This window comes from Aethalodelphis obliquidens, unplaced genomic scaffold (genome assembly GCF_003676395.1).
Source record: "Aethalodelphis obliquidens isolate GAN/ISIS:26980383/991018 unplaced genomic scaffold, ASM367639v1 scaffold102, whole genome shotgun sequence".
Lineage (NCBI taxonomy): Eukaryota > Metazoa > Chordata > Mammalia > Artiodactyla > Delphinidae > Aethalodelphis > Aethalodelphis obliquidens.
This window is the reverse complement of record NW_020838046.1, coordinates 1,619,625-1,643,803: the sequence shown is the minus strand read 5'-3', so window position 1 is coordinate 1,643,803 and position 24,179 is coordinate 1,619,625. Positions and strand designations below refer to the sequence as shown.

General features: G+C 38.1%; 1 protein-coding gene across 1 annotated transcript in view; it reads left to right on the top strand.

Moving 5' to 3' along the window:
• ZNF879 (zinc finger protein 879) overlaps nt 1-24,179 on the top strand; it is a 53,709-nt gene that overhangs the window by 2,003 nt on the left and 27,527 nt on the right. Inside the window, 3 exon segments of the mRNA XM_027096462.1 lie at nt 2,064-2,190; nt 2,645-2,740; nt 6,845-8,260. Coding sequence (XP_026952263.1) covers nt 2,064-2,190; nt 2,645-2,740; nt 6,845-8,260 — 1,639 coding nt within the window.

Sequence of the window (24,179 nt, the reverse complement as noted above, 5' to 3'; positions counted from 1 at the left end):
ATCACAGGCAATCCACTAAAGAGAGTGCAAAGACAGAAAACTCATTCTTATATAGGTAAGTGCTGTAACCCAATTTCGCAATTTGGAAATTTGTCAGGTGACAAGTTAGGCCCATCTCCTCCCAGGAATTGGGAATGTTGGCACATTCAAAGAAATGGTTGCCAGGTCCTTGAGGAAACAGTCCTGAGTTGTGAGACTGACAGATGGTTTATTTAGCTATTAAAAAGATTTACATACATTTGGTAAGGACAAAGAAAGAAATTCAGAAAGAAAATGGAGATTGGAGTGGGAGTCTTCTCACTTATTTCCAACAGCCTCTTAGTTTTGTTTTTGCCCTTATCAGTCAGAGAACATCCCTGGTCTTGTGATCTCCTTTCTGGGTTTTGGGGATAAAGAGAAAGTGTGGAAGTATTTCTGCCTCTAGAAATGTGTCCTAAGGAAATAGGCTTTGCACGCTTTTTTGTGATGTGCAGGGATGCTCAATCCAGAATTTTTAGGGTTACAAAAATGGAAACAACCTAAATGCCCACCAGTAGCTTAGTTACCTAAATGCCCACCAGTAGATTAGTTAAGTAACCATCTAATAATCTATAAGTAATCTATACAGTGAGATGCTGGGCAGCAAATAAAAAATGTTGTTGGATAAAGTTACCTGTGTAACATTTTATTTTTGTTTAAACTTAGAGCCATATTATCATGTAAAAGTCTGAAAGAACATACAGCAAGAAGTTAATAAACCTTGTTTCTAGTGGTAGAAAGTTAGATTAACATTCCTTTTTCTTTTGCTTATTCCTAATTTGCTTAAAAAAAAAGATTCTTAATAATAAAAGAAAGGGGCCACTACTTTAAAAGAGGTGACTTGTGATGCAGTGAAGCGGGAGACGTTACTGAAGGCAAGTTCGTGTCCCTGATGCACAGTGAGGCAAAACTAACCAAAACGTCGGAGTTTGGAGTGGAAAAGGTTTATTGCAGGGCCAAGCACGGAGAAAGGATGGCTTGTGTTAAAAAAAACTTGAACTCCCTGACTGTTTTCGGGGATAAGTTTTTTTAGGGAAAATTTGGGGTGAGGGCTGCAGAGTGTGTGACTTTCTTCTGATTGGTTGGTGGTGAGGTAACAGGGCAGTGTCCAGGACTCTTGCGCTCAGCCTTAAGTAACATTCTCTACCTGGATGGGGGCCTTAGTTCCTGCAGAAGAACTCAAAGATACATTGTTATGTATGTCCCTTGAGCAGGAACCAGGACCCTACTTTTTGGCTGCACTGTTGTTTCTTGACAACAGAAACAGTTTCCTTTGTTTGTCTGTTCCTTTGTTTCTGCATTCCCTCACTTCCTTGATTAGCAACTGTTTGAATATGCTCTTTGGTGTTCAGGAAGGTCTAGGAAGCTGAAACCCTTTTTCTGCAAACAAGAAATGGGGGACATGGAAAGGCTCTTTGTATACAGGAGGGCCCCACAGGGTCCTGCTTGGTATCAGAGAGAGGTAGAACAAAGACTTATGTGGTGGGGAGAGAGAGTCCCAACTGCAGCCTTCTCACCTGGCTCTTCAAAGATTGTGCAGCTCACCACGCTGGGCCCGCTCCTGGGAAAGCCATGCTTGGGGCATTCTCCGAGCCTCCCTTATTGTGACTGTCAGTGTCCTCTTGCCCAGGACACAGATGGCCCACGGTGATGACAGAATCCAAGCACACCTAATCCTCCTTGAGTGAGTGTATTGGAGGCTCTAAAACCTTCTAAAACCCAATTCTCATGTCTCACCTGTAAAATGAGTTTGGTCTAGGTGATTGTACATGTCCATGTCTAGAGTTCAGTGTTTCCGTCATTCTGATTTTATTTAATTATTTCAAGTGCTTTACCTTGTTTGGCTGCTGTGTTTCATTTTTCTGGGGACATAGTGCATCACTGACAGTAGGTAGGTGACAAATATATATGTGATCAGTAATTGAGGGGTGGTAAGGAAGTATTCAGCCTGAAATGCTCAGAACCTAGAGTGGTGACAGTGTTGCTGCCCAGTCATCCCACAGAGGGTATGGCCCTGGGTGAGCAAGAATGGGTTTCTGTTACAGGAGTCTGTGACATTCAGGGATGTGGCTGTGTTCTTCAGCCGGGATGAGTGGTTGCATCTGGACTCTGCGCAGAGAACCTTGTACCAGGAGGTGATGTTGGAGAACTACAGCACTCTGTTCTCGCTGGGTAAGGACCTTTCCTTGTGATGTAGAATCTGCTGGGGGAGCACCTTGGTGCCCTCTCCAAGGAGGACACTTGGACGGCATGGCCAGGTTCAGCCCACAGGTGGACTCAGAAAGTAGCGGTTGCTATTGCCCTTGGCCGCCGGGACAAGTCTTGGCTTGGTAGAATTGGTGATGGGCATCCTCTCTGTGCTTTTCCTGTCTTCTGTCCCCTGAACTCTGTCCCTCTGGGTCTCACAGGAGGTTCCAGCTTAGAGGAGTGCACAGCCAGAGCCCTAACTTTCTTCCTGAGACCACCTCCTGGCCATCCTCTGGGAGCCCAATTTTAAACCCTTCTCAGAACAAATCTCTTTCCTCTCAACTGTCCCTCTGCCCCAGACTCTGGGGCTGGATCTGAGTGTCAGACTGGCCACTCACGTCTGCACCATGGATTCATTCTCTTTCTTGCTCATGAACAGGGATTCTGTTTTCCAAACCAAAAGTTATCCTCCAGTTAGAGCAAGGGGAAGACCCCTGGATGGTGGAAAATGGAGTTTCTCAAAGCACATGTCTAGGTGAGTGACAGTAATTGGGAAATGGGTATAGCATTTTCTGACTGCTTGGGCTTTGCTGATCAGTGAGGAGGCTGCACGCAGGAGATATTGATGAAGGCCCTCCTTGATGTACCAGGCCAGGTGAGAAATGCTGGGAAGGGCATATCCTCACTTGACCTTTTTGAGTACTTGGTACAGCAGGTTCAGAGGGAGAGTTGAATTCTTCCAATATGGGTTGCATTTTTGTCATATGTCCTTTGTAATTTGAATGCAGAATATGTAATGCAGTATGTAATGTGTAAAGGTTTGTGATTCATATCTTCCCCCTTTTTCCTTGCTTTTACTGGATTGACTATTTTCTTAAATTATTTTCTTTTTATGGTCTGAACAAACCTTTTATCACTACAGTGCATTTCTCGTTGTCCCATCTTGGGTTTTTGCTTTGACTTATCTGTAACTTTTTACATATGTTTCAGCTAAAAAAAATACAAAAAAAGAAAAAACAAACAAACAAAAAGATGCATGTATATTTTGTACTATGCAAGAGAGAGAAAGCAAGGTTAGCAAAGTGGTAACAATTACTGAATTCAGGCAGAAGGTTTGCAGATGTTCAACATGCCTTTTTCCTAATTCTTTTGTGTGAAAAATTTTAAACTAATATGTTCCAGACCCTGGCTTCTAGGACATATCTCTCAATCTCTAAAACCCCTGTGGGTTGCTGAATCATAAGCTCTTGCTTTCTGTTCTACTTCGAATATTGTCTTTGTTTCTGACACCAGAGGATGGCTCACTTTTTGAGTTTTGCTGCTTGTCCAGAATTTATTTCTCTTGATAGCAAGAGATAGCCTTTCTATGTCAGTTCAGTCTTGTGTTTCTATTCATGAACTCTGTCTTCAGATTTTTTCCTTTGGTCTGACTAGAATATTTACTGAGTAATGTTTTCAGAAAGGTTCATGTGTACTGTATTTGTGCATGTCTAATATCAATTCTTTTACCTCTCCTGTGGGAATTATGTTTGGTATCTAGAGTTCTGGCATCAGTTTTTATTCCCAAGAATTGTTCAGACTTTGCTCCACTGTGTTGGGGCACTGAGTATTGTTGATTAAAAGTCCTCTGGAGTTTTTTTCCCCTCTGTTTCCTGTATAGAAAACATTTTCCCCCTTTTTTGTCTTCTGTCTAGAATATTATAAGATATCCTCTTTGTCTTTGGAATTCAGAAGTTTCATTAAGTTATATCAAGGAGGTTTGACTTTTTTGTTTTTGTTTTTAATATTATTTGGCATTCACGGGGCCCTTTGCTTTGAAGACCCAAGTCTTTTTTCAGTTCAGGGATCTTTTTTCTACCACATACTAAAATATATTCTGCCATATACCATGGACAATTGGAGAAGCCTCACTGTAAGAATAACAATATAATAAAATAGAAATTCAATCAGAACTGTAGAAAATAAATGTATTTATTATAAGAACCAGGATGGTAGCCAAGGATGAGTTTCAAATTTGGCTGTGAGCTTTCTAGTTGGCAAAGAAATCATTAGTTTCAAATTGACTGTGTTCTTCTTTTGCAAGCATTAAAAAAAATTAATTATTTTAAATTTGTTTAAGGTGTGCATGCTATTGTAAAAAAAGAGGAGTAAAAAAAGGAGATTCACTTGACATTTTACCAACTGTGCTGAGCCATTGTTAATATTTTACTATTTATCTTTTCAGACTGTGAATATTTGTTTGAGTGTATTTGTACATGAGAGAGAAAGACACATGCACGCAGAGAAACAGATTGATTATACATATTGTTCTTGAATTTGTTTTTAATTATGAATGTCATTCAATTATTTAGCCATCATTGAATAGAGGTCTACTTCATTGAAAGAACTCTAGTGTATTGTTAAGCCATATTTTATTAAACAATCTTCCTTTTGGAAATTTTAGTTTCCCATTTTTCCCTATTAATATTGCTGTCATGGCTATGGAATACAAAAGTAAATATAAGGGGAAGAAGGTCTGAATAATTATAGCACAAAGGCATGAGCATTATGATTAAAAAGATTTCTTGAAAAACTACTCAACTTCATTATAAATCAATGAAATTCAAACTAAAGGAATGAGATACCATTTTTCTCTTTAATAGGGAATATTACCAAAGGTTAAGAAATACACATCCAGTGTTTTGCTACTGTTCTGAGCAATAAGCAATATCTTTAGTGGGATTTTGATTGGAAGTCTTTCTGGCTTTATTAAAATCAATCCCAGGCTTAGAAATTTATCTTAAGAAAATAATTCCATAATTGTGCAAAGTTGCAAAGATAGTGTAAAAGAATGTTTGTTATAACATGAGGCATTACTAGGAGTAACTAAAGCTAAATGACTCCAAAGGAGATTTATTAAATATGATATATTCATGCACTGGAATATTATGCAGCCATCAAAACGATGATGTCAGCCTACATTTATGGACATGGAGAGAGTTCATGATTTTTTTTTAAGTGAAGTGGGGGAGGGGGAAGTTTTAACCACTTTAATTTTTTAGGTAAAAATGTTTTCTTTATATACAGAAAAATTTTGGTGAGCTGAATTCCACACATAGCAGTGATTATATTTGCATGAGGTGTTTATGGGTGAACTGTATTTTCATTTTTATAGTTTTCTGTATTTTCTTAATTTTTCTTACAATGATTATATATTTCCTTTTTAGTTAAGAAAATGAAAGCTCTTTCATAGGGTACATTCATTCCTTTTGAATCAGTGATCCCATTTCTTGCACTGTATCCTAAGTGATCAAAGAGGTAGACAGAAAATCATTTTCAAAAATGTAGTCTTCTCGCAGTATTTCCTATATGGCACCCATCTCCATTGAGTTCCCCAAGCCAAAAGCCATCATTCTTGAGTCTTCTCACTTACTCTGTACCCCCTATTCACAGGTGAACATACCTGTCATCTCTGCCTTTAAAATATCTCAGTGTGCCTGATTCTGCTACCATGCCAGTGCAGACTGCCATCACCTTCCTCCAGGAAGACTGTGGCAGCCTCCTAATTGGCTGCTCTATACCTGTCTTTGTTCTGTTTTCCTCTGCCCCCAATTACAGCCCATTTGTCACACAACCATCCCCCAGTGATCCTTAGAAGAAATTCCAAACACATTCTTATATCTTACAAGATGCCACATGATGTGGCCCCTGCCCACCTCATTTCCTCCCATTGTAGCACTCTCCCCTAGTTCCCTCTTGCCTAGGCCACACTTGTTCTTTATCTGCAAACACACGAAGCTTACTCCTGCCTTAGTGCATTTGTAATGGCTCTTCTTTCTAGGTGGAATCATCTTTATACCCATGTTTTTTCATGGCCAGCTCTTGTGTGTTATTTAGATCTCATGTTTAACTTTATTTCCTCACCACCCAGTTTAAAATATCAGGTTGTTCACTCATACTACACATTGCCTTGTTTTTGTATATTTTCTTACAGTTCTCATTACTCCCAATACTTTATTTGGTTACTTGGTTATTGTCAGTGTTGGCTACTAGAATGTAAACCTTGTGAAAATTGGACTCTTATCTGGCATGTTCCCCGTAACCCTGAGTCTTGACCTTTGCATGGTAATACACAGTGGATACTCAGTAGATATTGTCTGAGTGAGTCAGTGAAGTTCATTACAACATTATGCATAGCACTCAAATGAGTCCCAGAACTTCAGTAGCTGAGGTCTGGTGTTTCAAAGAGCCTTTTAAGGGCAGTGCTTCTTCCACTTTTTGTTTATAGCCCCTCTGCAGTTTTCTCTTGGATTTGGCTTGAGTACACTGGTGGCTGACCTGGGAGATGAAGCTGAATAACAGTACAACCTGCTGTACACAGAAATGCTGTATACCCTGCTGACCTCTGCTTTGTTACTAGATCAGGCCTGGCTCTACTGGAAGAGCTGCCCTCTCAGTTACTCAGCCCACCCACACATAGGTTTCTTCAGACCCTTTCCCACCCAGGCACATCTTCCATCCTGCTTGTTTCTCTTGCTCTTCTTTTTTCATCCTTTTCTAAGGACTCCCAGGATACATTTGTTAGCCATCCTTGTATATGTTGATGTCATTTTTCTTTATTCTCAGTGCAACAGAGACTTACATGTTTCATTTATTTTAGGATGGGACAGCTTGTTTGAAACCACAGTTTCTGAAGAAGAAAATCAGGAAGTAATGAATCAACTCATAGGTGATGGTCCTTTTGACTTCAAGTTGGGAGAAATTTACATAAATGAGGAAAAACTAGAGAATCAGCAAGGCAAAAAGAACAGACCTTTGAGGGGAGTCTTAGTTACCATCAAGAAAACCTGTATGAAGGAGAAGAGCTTTACAGGTATTGACCTTGGGAAAAATCTTGATCTAAAATTATCACTTATTAGAAAACCCAGAATTGTTTCCAGAGGAAGGAAACCCTGTTCACAGCAGTATTCAATTCTATTTAAACAGCTGGGAATCAACACAGTGCGTAAGTGTTACAAGTGTAGTATCTGCGGGAAAATCTTCCTCCACAGTTCTTCTCTGAGTAAACATCAGAGAATCCATACTGGAGAGAAGCTCTATAAATGTAAGGAATGTAGGAAAGCTTTTAGCCAAAGCTCATCTCTAACTCAGCACCTGAGAGTTCATACTGGAGAGAAGCCTTATATATGTAGTGAATGTGGAAAAGCCTTCAGTTTCACTACATCTCTCATTGGACATCAGAGAATGCATACTGGAGAGAGACCCTATAAATGTAATGAATGTGGAAAAACATTTAAAGGTAGTTCATCCCTTAATAATCACCAGCGAATTCATACTGGAGAAAAGCCCTATAAGTGTAATGAATGTGGGAGAGCCTTTAGCCAGTGCTCATCTCTCATTCAGCATCATAGAATTCATACTGGAGAGAAACCGTATGAATGTAGTCAGTGTGGGAAAGCCTTTACTTCAATATCGCGGCTAAGTAGACACCATAGAATTCATACTGGAGAGAAACCCTTTAATTGTAATGAGTGTGGAAAAGTATTTAGTTACCACTCAGCTCTTATTATACATCAGAGAATTCACACTGGTGAGAAACCTTATGCCTGTAAAGAATGTGGGAAAGCCTTCAGCCAAAGCTCAGCTCTTATACAACATCAAAGAATTCATACTGGAGAAAAACCTTACAAATGTAATGAATGTGGGAAAGCTTTCTCCTGGATTTCACGGCTTAATATACACAACAGAATCCATACTGGAGAGAAACCATATAACTGTAAGGAATGTGGAAAGGCCTTCAGTTCCCACTCAGCAGTTAATACTCATCGAAAAATTCATACTGGAGAGAAACCTTATAAATGTAATGACTGTGAAAAAGCCTTCAACCAAAGCTCAGCTCTCATTCAGCACCAGAGAATTCATACTGGAGAGAAACCATATAACTGTAAAGTATGTGGGAAAGCCTTTAGACAGAGTTCATCCCTTATGACACATACGAGAATTCATACAGGAGAAAAGCCTTATAAATGTAAAGAATGTGGGAAAGCTTTCAGTCAGAGCTCATCCCTTACAAATCATCAGAGGACTCATACTGGAGAAAAACTATAAGTTAAATGCATGGGGAAAAACCTTCCAACTGAAGTTAATTCCACATGAAATATCAAAGAATTCATCTTGGGGAGAAAATCATGAAGATTAGTTAATTGTGAATTAAACTTCAGAATTTAGACCTCATCAAACATCAGAGACTTTATGATGCAGGATAACCTTAGGAATATTAGGAAAGCTTCTATAAGATGTTGTTTTCATATATTCTTAAGTTATTACTGACTATAAAATAGAAAATTTGTCAGGTCAAAAGGTTAGTATTTTATTTTCTTTCTAGTGATGTATGATAACAGCCACCAGCTTTCACAGGCATCACTGGGAAGCATGTTGATTTATGGAAAAGTGCAGCCATAAAATCCAGACTTCAGATTAATCTAGTATTCTATTTTTTTGAAACTGCATTTGAGTGTTACGCAAACCAGTTGTACTAAGAAGAATGTATTGGAGAGGAAATGTAAGCAGGTGACCTGGAGCTACCTCACTGTCACTAAAATTTGTTTTTGTAAGAGTTGAAAAGCAACTTCTGTACTTGGTGGTTAAAACTTTTGAGTTATTTCTCCCCTGCTTCCTAAGCCATTCACCTGAAAGTAAAATCACTCTGTAAACTGCAGGTATAAGTCCTTTGAGTTTTCTCCCCAACTATTCCAAACTCTGAATCAGATCTAAAGTCACATGATTTCAAATCACGGAAGGCATGATATTTCACTTGTTTTTCTCATAAGTTGATTACCTTTGCTGTATTAAGCTGAGAATTAGAGGTTGTTTAGATAACTGCTTTTGCAAGTTAATTTACTGATAAATGTTGTTAAAAATCATCTTGCAATGTAGCCATAGGGAGTATGACTCTTGGCCCCCAGGTTGTACCTGCTTCCTTGAGTTCTCTGGTTACCAGCCACCAGTAAGGCCCAGGAACAACATGGAACTTGGGTTGTCCTCCTAGGAGGTCAAGTGAACAAGATAACTTTCACTCTTACATTCTACCTTCACCTCCATCACGTGATGCTCTCTCCCTCGCACACTCTGAGGGCCACTAGACAAAAATTCAGGCTCTAAGTTCAGATGCTTTTTCCTCCAAAAAATGGGCTATGTGTTTTAACAAGTTATTTATCCCAGTAAAGCATTTCTAAAATGTGAACAATAATTTGAGCAAGCTAAAAACAAGTCATACTAAAATTGTTGAGCTTCACAGAAGTTCAGAGGTTAACATCCAGTTTTGCCAATTTTATCAGGAGTAGACAAGCAGTTAAGGACAGGAATACTCATTTCATTTTAAAAACTGTTAGTTTTTTTTCTATTTGCCAAGGTGCTAAAACAAAACAAAACAAAAACTCCAAAATGTTATTATTTCGGATGGAGATTTAGCAAAGCAAAAATCAGTGAATTCAGCTTTGCCTCGGACTAATCAGTCTCATTGTTTCAGACTTGTGAGGAACAAACTCTTCTGGGTCATTTAGTACTCTACCTGCAATGTCTCTTCCCCAACAACCATTCTTTTAAATTCCCTAATTACCTAAGGAAAATTCCTAGGAAACACATAAATTCCCTATCTTAGTTTGGAGTGCTATACCAAAATACCAGAGACTGGGTAGCTTATAAACAACAGAAATTTATTTCTCACGATTATAGCTGGGGAGTCCAAGATCAAGGCACCAGCATGGCTGTATTGTGGTTAACCCTCTTCCTGGTTCATGTCTGGTGACTTCTCACTGTGTCCTCACATGGTGAGGGAGCTGTCAGGGACCTCTTTTATAAGGTCATTGATCTATTCATGAGGGAGGTACCCTCATGATCATCATCACCCAATGTCCCACTTCCTAATACCATCACCTTTGGAGTTGAATTTCAACATGAATTTTGAGGGGACACAAACTTTCAGACCATAGCATTCCCTAAGTATCAAAAGTCCTAAAATCATCAAAAAATTAAATAAAATCACACAAAATATTAAGCCTAGTTATTTTTAAGGCGAGGTCTATCAAATTTGAGTGTAACAGATTAAGTCTTTTGCAGGATCTTTCAGATGATTCTAATATAACCCAGTACCAAAATCAGACAAGGAAAATACAAGACAGAAAAATTGCAGGCCAAATCATCTATCAACAGAAATGTAAAAATCCAAACAAAGCATTAGCAAATGTAAACCAAAGTACCTAAACATAGATAACACATGATAAATACAGAATTTTCATGGGAATGCATGGGTTATTTTAACATTAGGAAACTTACAGATGCTGTGCACTACCTTAATATTAACAGAAGTCCATATGTTCATCTCAATACATGTAGGAAAAACCCCAAAATACTCAGTACCTACTCATGATAAAAACTTTTAGCCGAGCAGCAGTAGAAAGGAACTTTCTAACCAGATAAAAAGGTATTTAACAAAAAACCTGCTGAAAAAAATAATAAAAGGTTAGAAGTATTCATGACATGATGAGTATGGGGAAAGAATGAACTACCCAATAATGGTTCTAAGAAGCAGAAATGGTTCATGCACATACAAAAAAAAAAAAAAAAAATGGATGCCTACCCTCACCATATCAAGAGTTATATGATTTTGGAAGAATATGTAAGGAATAACTTTATGACCTCAAGATAGGGAAGGATTTTTTTAAACAGGATACAAATAAGGTATATAAAATATTTATATTATTTGCTCACATTGAAATAAGGAACTTATGCTTATCAAAATATACCAAAAAGGAAATGAAAAATCAAGACACAAAACAGAAGGAAATCTTTCCACAGCATGCCCAATATGTTTTCTGGAAATTTTGAATAATTTGTATGGATCAATTAAAAAGAAAAACTTGGGACTTCCCTGGTGGCACAGTGGATAAGACTCCGCACTCCCAATGCAGGGGACCTGGGTTCAATCCCTGTTCAGGGAACTAGATCCCACATGCATGCTTCAACTAGGGAGCTGGTGAGCTGCAACTACGGAGCCTGCCTGCCACAGCTAAGACCCGGCACAACCAAATAAATAGTAAAAAATAAAGAAAGAAAGAACAACAACAAAAAAGAAAAACTTAATAGAAAAAAGTGATCTGAATACATGACTACTTATTTCATAGAAGAGGAAATACAAATTTCCAAAAACATGAAAAGATGCTTAACTTCATTAGTTTAAAAATGTAGATTAGGACCACAGGCATGATTTTAAAGTACACATGAGCAAATATAAGATGTATGACAATACTGAGTTTTGGAATGTATGTGGAATAACTGGCATTCATACTCTACTAGTGGGAATATAAATTGATACAGGTCATGACATCTTGCAAAGTTGAACACCTGCTTGTTGTAATACACAGGCACCTATACATGCTACATAAATGTTTGCAGATGAGCACCAAGAATTATGTGTAAAGACATACTGATCATAATAGCAAATATTTGGAAGTAGTCTTCTGAATGTCCATTAGTAGGAGAATGGATACACTTTAGAGTATTAACACGGTAAACAGCAATGAAAATTGATGAACCAAAGCTATATACAAAACTTTGATGAATTGTAAAACATGCTGAATTCTAAAGTCATAGGAAGCTACATGTGGTATATCATTTTTTGCAAAATTAAGTTTATACTAAGTGATATGTACATGTGGTGAAGATCATAAAAACAGCAAGTGATTGGATGAGACAGTGTTTTAGTTATTGTTAACCCCCAAAATGCAGAAGACTGCAAATAAGAAAAAAGAGTTTGTTTGAGGTCCTAAGAATTGCAACTCGAGAGGCATAGATTCTAGCAGCCACTCAAATATGTTCGGAGGGAAATAAAAAATGGCTAGGGTTTATAAAAGCAACAGACAAAAACATCCCAGTAACATTATATACACGTTATTTTTAGAGAACTACGATTGGTGGCATTCAGTCACTTGGGGACAGCAGATTGGTTGCTAAGCTGTGGTCTCGAGGGAGAAAAGAAAACAAGTTCCATAAAAAAAATAAGTTCCAGATGGTCTCAGGATGGCTGTGTCAAAAGTTTATATTGCATCCGGGGGTGAATGTGTGTAAGTTCTACTTCCTTAGTGGCCTCCTGGCTCCATTTTAGATCCCTTTGACATAAGTAACTCCATTTTGTTGTTCATGGTCCACATTATCCACTACTGTGTAACAACTCTCCCCAAAATTTACTGGCTTAAAAAACAAGTTATTAATATCTGTCTTGGTTCCACGTTTGGGCTCAGCTGGGCAATTCTTACTTAGAGTGTCTAATGTGTTTGCGTTCAAGTGGCAGCTGGGGCTAAAGGCACGACTGGGCTTGATACCCAAGGTGGCGGGCCGTTGTTGATGACTGCCAGGTGGGAGCATGGTTGGGCTTCTGTGTGGCTTGAGCTTCTCACAGAAAGGTGGCTGGTTTCTGAGAGGGAGTGTCCCTAGAGCAAGCATTCTGAGCGACGTAGGTAGAAGTGGCAAATCTTATAACTCAGTTTTGGAAGTCACAACATTAATTCTGCTGAATATTATTGATCAAAAATTATTCACAGATTTGGCCCAGATTCAAGGGGAGAAGATTATAGAAGGGCATTAATACCAGGGGGCATGGTTCATTGGGTGACCATATTTGGTGACTAGCTACCACATAAACACAAAATTCTGGATGGTAATTACCTCAGGGTGTGAGGCAAGGAAATGACTTGGGAAGGAGCAGAGAATTCCTCAGCTTGCTTGATGCCTGAAAGAGGCTCCCTTGTCAAGAAGAGGCTGCCCAGGCCAGCTAGAATGATGGCCAGTGTGTATGTCAGTAAAAATAATTAAGTACAAATTTTTGGTCCAACACTGTACTGCGTGATTTGAGAGAGAATAAAGCAGACATCTTCATGCCTGATCACCCTGGATAAAGTGAACATGTAGTTTAAGATAAAGTTTAAGGAACAAATAGTTTAAGGATAAAGTTTAGGATAAAGTTTAAGATGTAATGACCTCAGATGTCGTACCAAGGGCTATTCCAAAGTGATTAACATTCTTCAGGCCACTGTTAAATTTAAATGTGTCTCATTAACAGAACCAACATCTCCCTTCTGTCTGCACCTTCCCCTTCTCATTCATCTCCCTAGATCACCAGAGGAAGAGAATATTGGTTCCTATCACAAGTAAGGAAACGTAGTAAACCAAAACATGTGCATCATAAGAAAACAAGGCAAAGAAGTAACAATCATCATTAAGCTATCGATAGGTTTTTCTTTGCCTAATTTCTCTTATTCTCAGAGACTTGTTCAGAATCTAGGCAGAAGAGAAAAATGTCCATTTTCATAGCTTCTTAATAGGCCATTTTCAAAGCAGCCTGAAAAAGCAAACTATGCTTTAATTTTTGTGATAATTGACATGCCTGATATATTTATAGTGTTCAAAGTGATTAAATTATTTAAAATATTCATCTTTTCAAGCGCTTTGGGTTGCATTATCAAACATGTTTTCTCATGAAGAGATCTGTGAAATGAATAGATCATTTTATTTCTCAGCTGTCACTCCATTGAATTTATCAAATATTTCCTCATGATTAGATTTTGCTTTTTGGTAAGAAAGTCACCAAGTAATATGATATTCATCTCAGTACATTATATTATCACATTAGGAGGCTTGTGATGTTGAGTTAACCTATTCCTGGGAAATTTAACTTTGCTCTGTTGGTTAAGGTGGTATCAACCTAATTTCCCACTGTAAAGTTACCGTTTTTCTCATCGTAATCTTTAGTACCTTGAGAGGAAATCCTAGAGTGTATGCATGTATATTTTTACTGGTCAAACTCCCCTCCACTAGTTTTAGCATCTATTGATGGCACTTGCTGTAATCAATTATTATTATAATGGTTTCCAAATGGAAATTATCTAATTCCATCATTCCTTCTACACTTATTAACTGGCTTTCTACTTTAGGGAAGAATTTTATCTTCTATTTGTTTCTATGACTCTGGAAGCACAGTTTCTTATTATATTCAATGGACTGTAATCTGCTAATATTATTTATTTTGATGCTGAAATTGTCACATACTTAGCCTCTGAGATTCCCTGCAAGCTGGTATCTGTGTCCTTTCTGTCACAAGCTTGGAATTGTGTCCAAGATTTGTAATTCAAGTACACCTACTTCTTGCTGTGTAGCAAAGTATGATTTATTAACTAGATGACTTGAGGGTTGGGGAGAAGAATTGTGGGGTCAAAAATAAGTGAGGGGATTTTCTCTTTTTCTTCTGCAGTATCTTATATTTCCTCCTCTTGCTACTTTCCCCCTTGAAACATGGTTTCCACACCTCTATTTTCTGTTAACAATGTTCCCCCGAAGCATTACCTTCCCACTAATGCCTCCTTGCATCCTGCATATACTTAAAAAAATTTTGTAAAATATTTATAGCTTAAAATGTATCATTTAACCATTTTAACGTGTACAGTAGCATTGAGTGCATTCACAATGTGGGTGTAACTATCACCAAAATGTATTTCTAGAACTTTTTCTTCATCTCAAACAGAAACCCTGTACTCATTGAGTAACTCTCCATTTTCCCCTTCCCTCAGCCCTTGGTAACCTCTATTCTGCTTTCTGTCTCCAATAATTTGCCTTTTCTAGCTAGTTCATATAAGTGGAATCATACAATATATTTCTTTTTGTGTTTGGCTTATTTCACTTAGGGTAATGTCTTAAAGATTCATCCACGTTGTAGCATGTTATCAGAATTTCCTTCCTTTTTTAAAGGCTGAATAAAATTCCATTGTATGTATAGACCACATTTTGTTTGTCCATTCATCTGTCAATGGACATTTGAGTTGCTTCCACCTTTTGGCTATTGTAAATAATGCTTCCATGAACACTGGCATACAAGTATCTGTTTGACTCCGTGCTTTCAATTACTTTCCCTATAGTTTTGCCTTTATAGAATATCGTATGTCTGGCTGCTTTTTCTTAGGCTAGTACATTTGAGATTTCCCCCATGTTGTTGTATCAGTATTTTGCACCTTTTAATTGCTGAGTGGTATTCCATTATATGAATGTACCACAGTTTGTTTATCCATTCTCCACTTGAGGAACAATTGGGTTATTTCCGATTTTTGGAAGTTATGAATAAAGCTGCTACAAACAATTGGATACAGGTTTTTGTGTGAACATTAAGTTTTCATTACTCCTCGTGTAAATACCTAAGAGTGTGGGATTGCATAGTCATTTGAGAAGTGGATATTAACCTTTATAAGACACTGTCAAACTGTTTTCCACAGCGGCTGCAGCATTTCACATTCTCATCAGCAATGCACAAGGGTTCTAGTTTGAATGTGGATTCTTCTACATCTTCACCAACACTTGTTAACACTTGCTATTTTTTTTTTATATATAATAACCATTCTAACAGGTGTGAAGTGGTATCTCATTGTGGTTATGAGTTGTGTTCCTCTAATGACTAGGGATATTGAGCGTCTTTTAAGATGCTTATTGGCCATTTGTATATCTTATTTGGAGAGCTGTCTATTTGAAACCTTTGCCCATTTTTGTTTTTTTTAACCATTTATTTAATGATTTTAGTTAATTAATTATGACTGCGCTGGGTCTTAGTTGCAGCACACAGGATCTTCGTTGCGGTATGCAGGATATTTTTTAGTTGCAGCATGCGGTCTTCTTAGTTGCGGCATGCGAACTCTTAGTTGCAGCAGGCATGCGGGATCTAGTTCTCTGACCAGGGATTGAACCCAGGCCCCCTGCATTAGGAGCACAGAGTCTTACCCACTGGACCACCAGGGAAGTCCCCAGCCCATTTTTTAATTGCATTGTTTTGTTGTTGTTGTTATTGAGCTATGGAAGTTGTTTATATGTCCTGCATGTACTTTTAAGTACTTATATATAGTTCTCTTATATATACTGTAAACTTTTGCATATTTTCACACATAGGCTGTACTTTCTCTTTCTGGTGGTGGTTTTAATATCAATTTTAGGAACACCACTACCTCTTCTCTTTTCTGTTGCATATTCTTTATTGTTTTTTTAAAGGATATGATGGAAGTTTTAGATTATACCACCATCGCTACCTCACCTCCAAGAATTACCTGAAGAAACATTTTTGTTATCCAATTTCCACAGAATTTCTTCCTGATTTTTATTTCTCTTTATTCCAACAATATTCTTTAAGTGCTTATTATGTGCCATATCCAAAAAAGTTTGTTGTTTCTGTAACAGAGCAAAACCTTGTCATGCCTGTGGCAAGAAGTCTAAAAGCAGCCAGTGCTCCAACATTTGCTTTGTGATCTCTGCTTCAGTAGCAAGATATGGGCAAAGGGAAACAAGCTAGCAGAGCTTCAGTTTCTTTCAAGCAAATAGATTATACACAATAAAAAATTGTAAGTTTTCATGACTCACCCCATAAAAGTTGTGATGGAAAAACCAGGATAGAATTACACCTTGGATTCCTGTTTTTCAATACCATCCAGCCTGCACATTTCTTCACTTAGGTCAATGGGATTATTTTTTCGAAACAAATATTTGCAGTCATTCTTAAATGTGCTTTTACAAAAATCCTTTAAACTTCTATGAGTTCATACAGGACAGGAAGATATAAATAACTTACTGCATGTTTCTATCACTCAGGTTTGCAGTAGTATCTGTATGGCATTTTAAACAGTATACACCCTTGTGTCTCCCCAATCTAGCCAGTCCATCAACCTCAATTCCACATGTACACAGGGATGGATGTTGTTAAGATAATCAGCTGATTAAGAGAATAAGATGGAAGAGGAGCTGTAATTTAATTTTAAACACTATGCATGTACTTCAATTTAGACTTTCAAATTTTGAATACTTGGGAACAATTCCCATTTTTCGTTTTCTAAAATTATTCTTTTAATTTCCCCATTGTACAGAAAAGGAAGGGAAAAAGGGAGGAAGGGAGGGAGGAAGGAAGGAAAAAAATAGTCCACCTTCAGTTACACCACAATGGACCCAAGGAACCTGCTGGGTCAGGATATTGGGTTACTTACAATTTCATGGATATCATATGCAGTGCAGACATTTTTTCAAACAAAGTAGATGGTCACTTCTTTTAAAAGGATAAACTACATTAGAAAGAGAAAGTGGAGAAGGATAGTCACTTTGTAAACTGGATTCTGTAAGCTTGGAAGATAAATTTGAAGATTCCTCCCAGAAAATGGAGGAAAGGACAAAGAATTAAGTGTGAGGTTTGCACATTGACATGAAAGCCAGACATCAAGAATAACAGTTTAATATGTTGCCAATGAAGAAAGCAGAAAAAAATAGAACAGAGTCTATCCTTTCTTTGTGCCCCAGATTATAATAATGGAAAAAACCCAGATCATAAATAAATGAAAAAGAAATGAAGGAAACAATAACAAAAATCAATAAAACAAAATGCTGGTTCTTTGAGAAAATAAACAAAATAGATAAACCATTAGCCAGACTCATCAAGAAAAAAAGGGAGAAGACTCAAATCAATAGAATTAGAAATGAAAAAGGAGAAGTAACAATTGACACTGCAGAAATACAAAAGATCATGAGAGATTACTACAATCAACTCTATGCCAATAAAATGGACAACCTGGAAGAAATGGACAAATCTTAGAAATGTACAACCTGCCAAGACTGAATCAGGAAGAAATAGAAAATATGAACAGACCAATCACAAGCACTGAAATTGAAACTGTGATTAAAAATCTTCCAACAAACAAAAGCCCAGGACCAGATGGCTTCACAGGTGAATTCTATCAAACATTTAGAGAAGAGCTAACACCTATCCCTCTCAAACTCTTCCAAAATATAGCAGAGGGAGGAACACTCCCAAATTCATTCTACAAGGCCACCATCACCTTGATACCAAAACCAGAAAAGGATGTCACAAAGAAAGAAAACTACAGGCCAATATCACTGATGAACATAGATGCCAAAATCCTCAACAAAATACTAGCAAACAGAATCCAACAGCACATTAAATGGACAATACACCATGATCAAGTGGGATTTATTCCAGGAATGCAAGGATTCTTCAATATATGCAAATCTATCAATGTGATAAACCATATTAACAAATTGAAGGAGAAAAACCATATGATCATCTCAATAGATGCAGAGAAGGCTTTTGACAAATTTCAACACCCACTTATGATAAAATCCCTGCAGAAAGCAGGCATAGAGGGAACTTTCCTCAACATAATAAAGGCCAAATATGACAAGCCCACAGCCAACATCATCCTCAATGGTGAAAGCTGAAAGCATTTCCACTAAGATCAGGAACAAGACAAGGTTGCCCACTCTCACCATTCTTATTCAACATAGTTTTTGAAGTTTTAGCCACAGCAATCAGAGAAGAAAAGGAAATAAAAGGAATCCAAATTGGAAAAGAAGAAGTAAAGCTGTCACTGTTTGCAGATGACATGATACTATACATAGAGAATCCTAAAGATGCTACCAAAATACTACTACAGCTAATCAATGAATTTGGTAAAGTTGCAGGATACCAAATTAATGCACAGAAATCTCTGGCATTCCTATACACTAATAATGAAAATCTGAAAGTGAATTCAAGGAAACACTCCCATTTACCATTGCAACAAAAAGAATAAAATATCTAGGAATAAACCTACCTAAGGAGACAAAAGACCTGTATGCAGAAAATTATAAGACACTGATGAAAGAAATTAAAGATGATACAAATAGATGGAGAGATATACCATGTTCTTGGATTGGAAGAATCAACATTGTGAAAATGACTCTACTACCCAAAGCAATCTACAGATTCAATGCAATCCCTATCAAACTACCACTGGCATTTTTCACAGAACTAGAACAAAAAATTTCACAATTTGTATGGAAACACAAAAGACCCCGAATAGCCAAAACAATCTTGGGAAAGAAAAATGGAGTTGGAGGAATCAGGCTCCCTGACTTCAGACTATACTACAAAGCTACAGTAATCAAGACAGTATGGTACTGGCACAGAAACAGAAAGATAGATCAATGGAACAGGATAGAAAGTCCAGAGATAAACCCACGCACATATGGTCACCTTATCTTTGATAAAGGAGGCAGGATTGTACAGTGGAGAAAGGACAGCCTCTTCAATAAGTGGTGCTGAGAAAACTGGACAGGTATATATAAAAGTATGAGATTAGATCACCCCCCAACACCATACACAAAAATAAGCTCAAAATGGATTAAAGACCTAAATGTAAGGCCAGAAACTATCAAACTCTTAGAGGAAAACATAGGCAGAACACTTTATGACATAAATCACAGCAAGATCCTTTTTGACCAACCTCCTAGAGAAATGGAAATAAAAATAAACAAATGGGACCTAATGAAACTGCAAAGCTTTTGCACAGCAAAGGAAACCATAAACAAGACCAAAAGACAACCCTCAGAATGGGAGAAAATATTTGCAAATGAAGCAACTGACAAAGGATTAATTTCCAAAATTTATAAGCAGCTCATGCAGCTCAATAACAAAGAAACAAACAACCCAATCCAAAAATGGGCAGAAGACCTAAATAGACATTTCTCCAAAGAAGATATACAGACTGCCAACAAACATATGAAAGAATTCTCAACATCATTAATCATTAGGGAAATGCAAATCAAAACTACAATGAGATATCATCTCGCACCAGTCAGAATGGCCATCATCAAAAAATCTAGAAACAATAACTGCTGGAGAGGGTGTGGAGAAAAGGGAACCCTCTTGCACTGCTGGTGGGAATGTGAATTGGTACAGCCACTATGGAGAACTGTATGCAGATTCCTTAAAAAACTACAAATAGAACTACCATATGACCCAGCAATCCCACTACTGGGCATATACCCTGAGAAAACCATAATTCAAAAAGAGTCATGTACCAAAATGTTCATTGCAGCTCTATTTTCAATAGCCTGGAGTTGGAAACAACCTAAGTGCCCATCATCGGATGAATGGATAAAGAAGATGTGGCACATATATACAATGGAATATTACTCAGCCATAAAGAGAAACGAAATTGAGCTATTTGTAATGAGGTGGATAGACCTAGAGTCTGTCATACAGAGTGAAGTAAGTCAGAAAGAGAAAGACAAATACCATATGCTAACACATATATATGGAATTTAAGAAAAAAAATGTCATGAAGAACCTAGGGGTAAGACAGGAATAAAGACACAGACCTACTGGAGAACGGACTTGAGGATGTGGGGAGGGGGAAGGGTGAGCTGTGACAAAGCGAGAGAGAGGCATGGACATATATACACTACCAAACGTAAGGTAGATAGCTAGTGGGAAGCAGCTGCATAGCACAGGGATATCAGCTCGTTGCTTTGTGACCGCCTGGAGGGGTGGGATAGGGAGAGTGTGAGGGAGGGAGATGCAAGAGGGAAGAGATATGGCAACATATGTATATGTATAACTGATTCACTTTGTTATAAAGCAGAAACTAACACACCATTGTAAAGCAATTATACCCCAATAAAGATGTTAAAAAAATAATAATAATGGCAAAAACCAATTGCTAGATACAGGGAAAAAAATAGAAATACTTAAAGATACAGGAAATAAAGGGGGGGTTTATAAAAGTCAATGTACAGAAATAAATAAACAGAAGAAGATTACCTATAAGAGAAGAAAAATGAAATTGGCCTCAGATATCTCCAGAAAACTAAGTAAAAGAGGCCCATGGAATAACTGAGAGGACACAAATAAAAACTAGGCAGTATCAATGTGAAAAAACCCAGAAATGTCAAGACCAAAAGAGAAAATTAAGGAAGTGATGGTATAGACATGGTCAATAGAGAAACAGATTAAATATAAATTTAAGTACAAATAAATATAAATTATAAAACTCAAGGAAATTGCCAAAATTCATAGTTGAGAGAGAAAATGGAATATGGAAGTACTAAAATTAGATAGGCCTATTAGCTCATATTTTTTAAAATTTTAAATGGGACAGAAAATTAAATTGCATTTGGTTTAAAGTGTAAGAAATTAATAAACAGAAAACTCAATTAAATAGAAATGGGAGACTAGAAGGGAGTGCTCTCACCCCTACAACAGGAAGAGCCCAACAGGAAAAGAAAAGACTTCCCCTTCTTTCCTGGAAGGAGCTCAGCCAATGAGTCTGTCAGGACTCAGCCAATGAAAAAGCCATGGGCTCTTTCTTTATAGCCCTCTCAACTTCCTTTTCCCCTCTATAAAAAATTTCTCCTCTCCATTTTTGCTGAGGACTTGGACAACCATATTTACAGACCCCAAATTGCAATTCTTTGCTAATCCTGAATAAACACATTTTCGCTGGAGAAAAAACTGGCAGTCTATTTGTTTTAGGTCAACAAAAGGAAGTCAAGAGATAAGCTAATCCTTAATTTTTATAACCAGAAAAACAGAACATAAAGAATATTTTTTAAAGTGTAATATTACCAGGACAATTTAAAAGGAATATATATAATTCATAGTTGAAAAACATTATATTCCAATGTTCTTAACATCTTCATCTTTTCCATATTTTGAATTTTTACTTTTTCCAACCACTTCTCATAACTTCTACTCAGTCCAAACTGCTGTTTTCTCTCACAGATTTACCACAATAGCCTTCTAACTAGTCCTAGTCTCTCTACTTCTTACTTTGAACTTTTAGTTTATTCTCGGCACAGCAGTCAGCATGATCACTAAAAAAAATGGACATAAGAGTATGTCTCTCCAGTGCCCAGAGCATTCTCTTGAGAATAAAATCCAGTGACATAATGACAAATAAGAGCCTATAAATTCTAGTCCTCTTGCTGCTGATCCCCTACTTCTCTTTCCCTCCTTATTTCTGTTTTCCTTATTGTTCCTTAAACAGGCCAGGCATGCTCCCACCTCAGGGCATCTGCTTGTTAGTCTATCAGAAAGCCTTCCCCAGATATTTAGCTTGGCTCACTTCTCATCTTCTGCAGGTCCTTCTTCAAATGTCACCTTGTTGGTCAAATGTTTCATAATCACTTTGTGTAAAATTGTAAAATTCCTCTCCCACCAAGGTTCCTATTCCCCTTTCTTGTTCTTGTTAGTACTCATCACTTTCCAAACACATACTATTTATTTATTTACTTTACTGAAGTATAGTTGATTTACAATGTTGTGTTAGTGTCTGGTGTACAGAAAAGTGATTCAGCTATGCAGCTATACATATTCTTTTTCAGATTATTTTCCTTTATAGTTTATTACACAATATTGAATATAGTTCCCTGTGTTATACAGTAGGACCTTGTTTATTTTATATATATTAGTTTGTATCTGCTAATCGCAAACTTCTGATTTATCCCTCCTCCACCCCTTTTCCCTTTGGTGTAACTATAAATTTGTTTTCTGTGTCTGTGAGTCTGTTTCTGTTTTGTAAATAAATTCATTTGTATCATTTTTTAGATTCCACATATAAATGATATCATATGGTATTTGTTTTTCTCTGCCTGACTTACTTCACTTAGTATGATAATCTCTAGGTCTATCCATGTTGCTGCAAATGGCATTATTTCATTCTTTTTTATGGCTGAGTTATTTTTGTTATTATTTTTCTTCTTTCTCTCCCATGAGAATTTAAGCTGCATGAATGCAGAGGTTTTGCCAGGTTTATTTACTGGTCTATTTCTAGCATCTACAACAATGCCAGGCGCAAGACAGGTGTTAAATATACTTTTCTTTGTTCAATGAATGAATAATGGAATCATACAGCAGTGAAAATGAAGTTTTCATATATCAAGATAGGTGAACCTAATAAGTGTTCATGTTGAGCATGTAAGTCACAGAAGAACATATAGCAGATTCTGTTTATATAAATATCAAACACCTTGCAAAAGTAAACACTTACTGTTTTAGGGACACATACATATTGAGACAGACTGGGACTGGGACCTTTTGCTGTAGTGCTGCAATGCTTGCACCTGGGCACACCTCTCCTCCAGCAACAAAGTACAAAGAAACTATATGGGACTAAAAATAACTGCTTGCATGTGCAGTTGGAGCAAATTCTGGACAAAAGATATAAAGAGACCAAAAAACCCAACTGCCACTTTTGAAGAGCCCAGAGCAAAAGCAGGCTACTGCCCATGTCCCCTGCACACAACACCATCTAAAGGGTGGGCAAACCACCTAAGCCACCCCTCCCGCTGGACCCCTGGACACACCCCTACCCTCACCCCATATAAGGAACAAGCTACCCCTCCCCCCAAGCAAGTGAGCAAGGAAACCTGTTACTTGTTCTTGCTCCCCCCTGCTGCAGCAGGGGTCCCAATAAAGCCTTGCCTGAATTTCCTGTCTGGCCTTTTGTCAATTTCTATTGATTGGGGAAGGCCAAGAATCCTGTTTTGTATCAATATGACCTACTACTCATCAGGCTAATGAAAGGAATGTTTAACAAAATTTAGAAAAATGGGGAGCATCATGGACAAGTCTTCCAAAATTCTGATCAAGTTCTCTTTTGTGGGACCAGAAGCTCCCCAGAGGCAAGAACTTTCACCTCTCGGAAGTGGCCGGCGCCAGCGGCGCTCCCTAGGAAATGTAGTCGGCGCGGGGCCAGAGGCATGCCGGGAGTCGTAGTTCTCCTGGATTCGCGGGGCGGCGGGGAGGGCTCGCGGCCTTTCTGGGGCTTTTGGCGCGGGTGATACGGGAACTGCTAGGGCACCGTGCCTGGGACTGAGAAGCTCCCGGTTGCCTCATTCGGGTGGCGGTCGGAGCCAGCGCCTGTGACCGTCTGGGCTGGCAAGTGCGCGGGCCGGGCGGGGACGCGCGCTGGGGCACCAGGGAGACGCCCCGGGCGGGTGGGTTTGGAGGCTGTCTGCACGGCCCAAGCCACGGTGCTTCGAGGGCGTCGCTCCCTCCCTCCCCACCCGCTACCCCCCAGACTCGCGGGGAGGGAGCACCCCTTCCAGGTGAGCTGGGGCGGGCCCGGGACTGCTGTCAGTGGGGG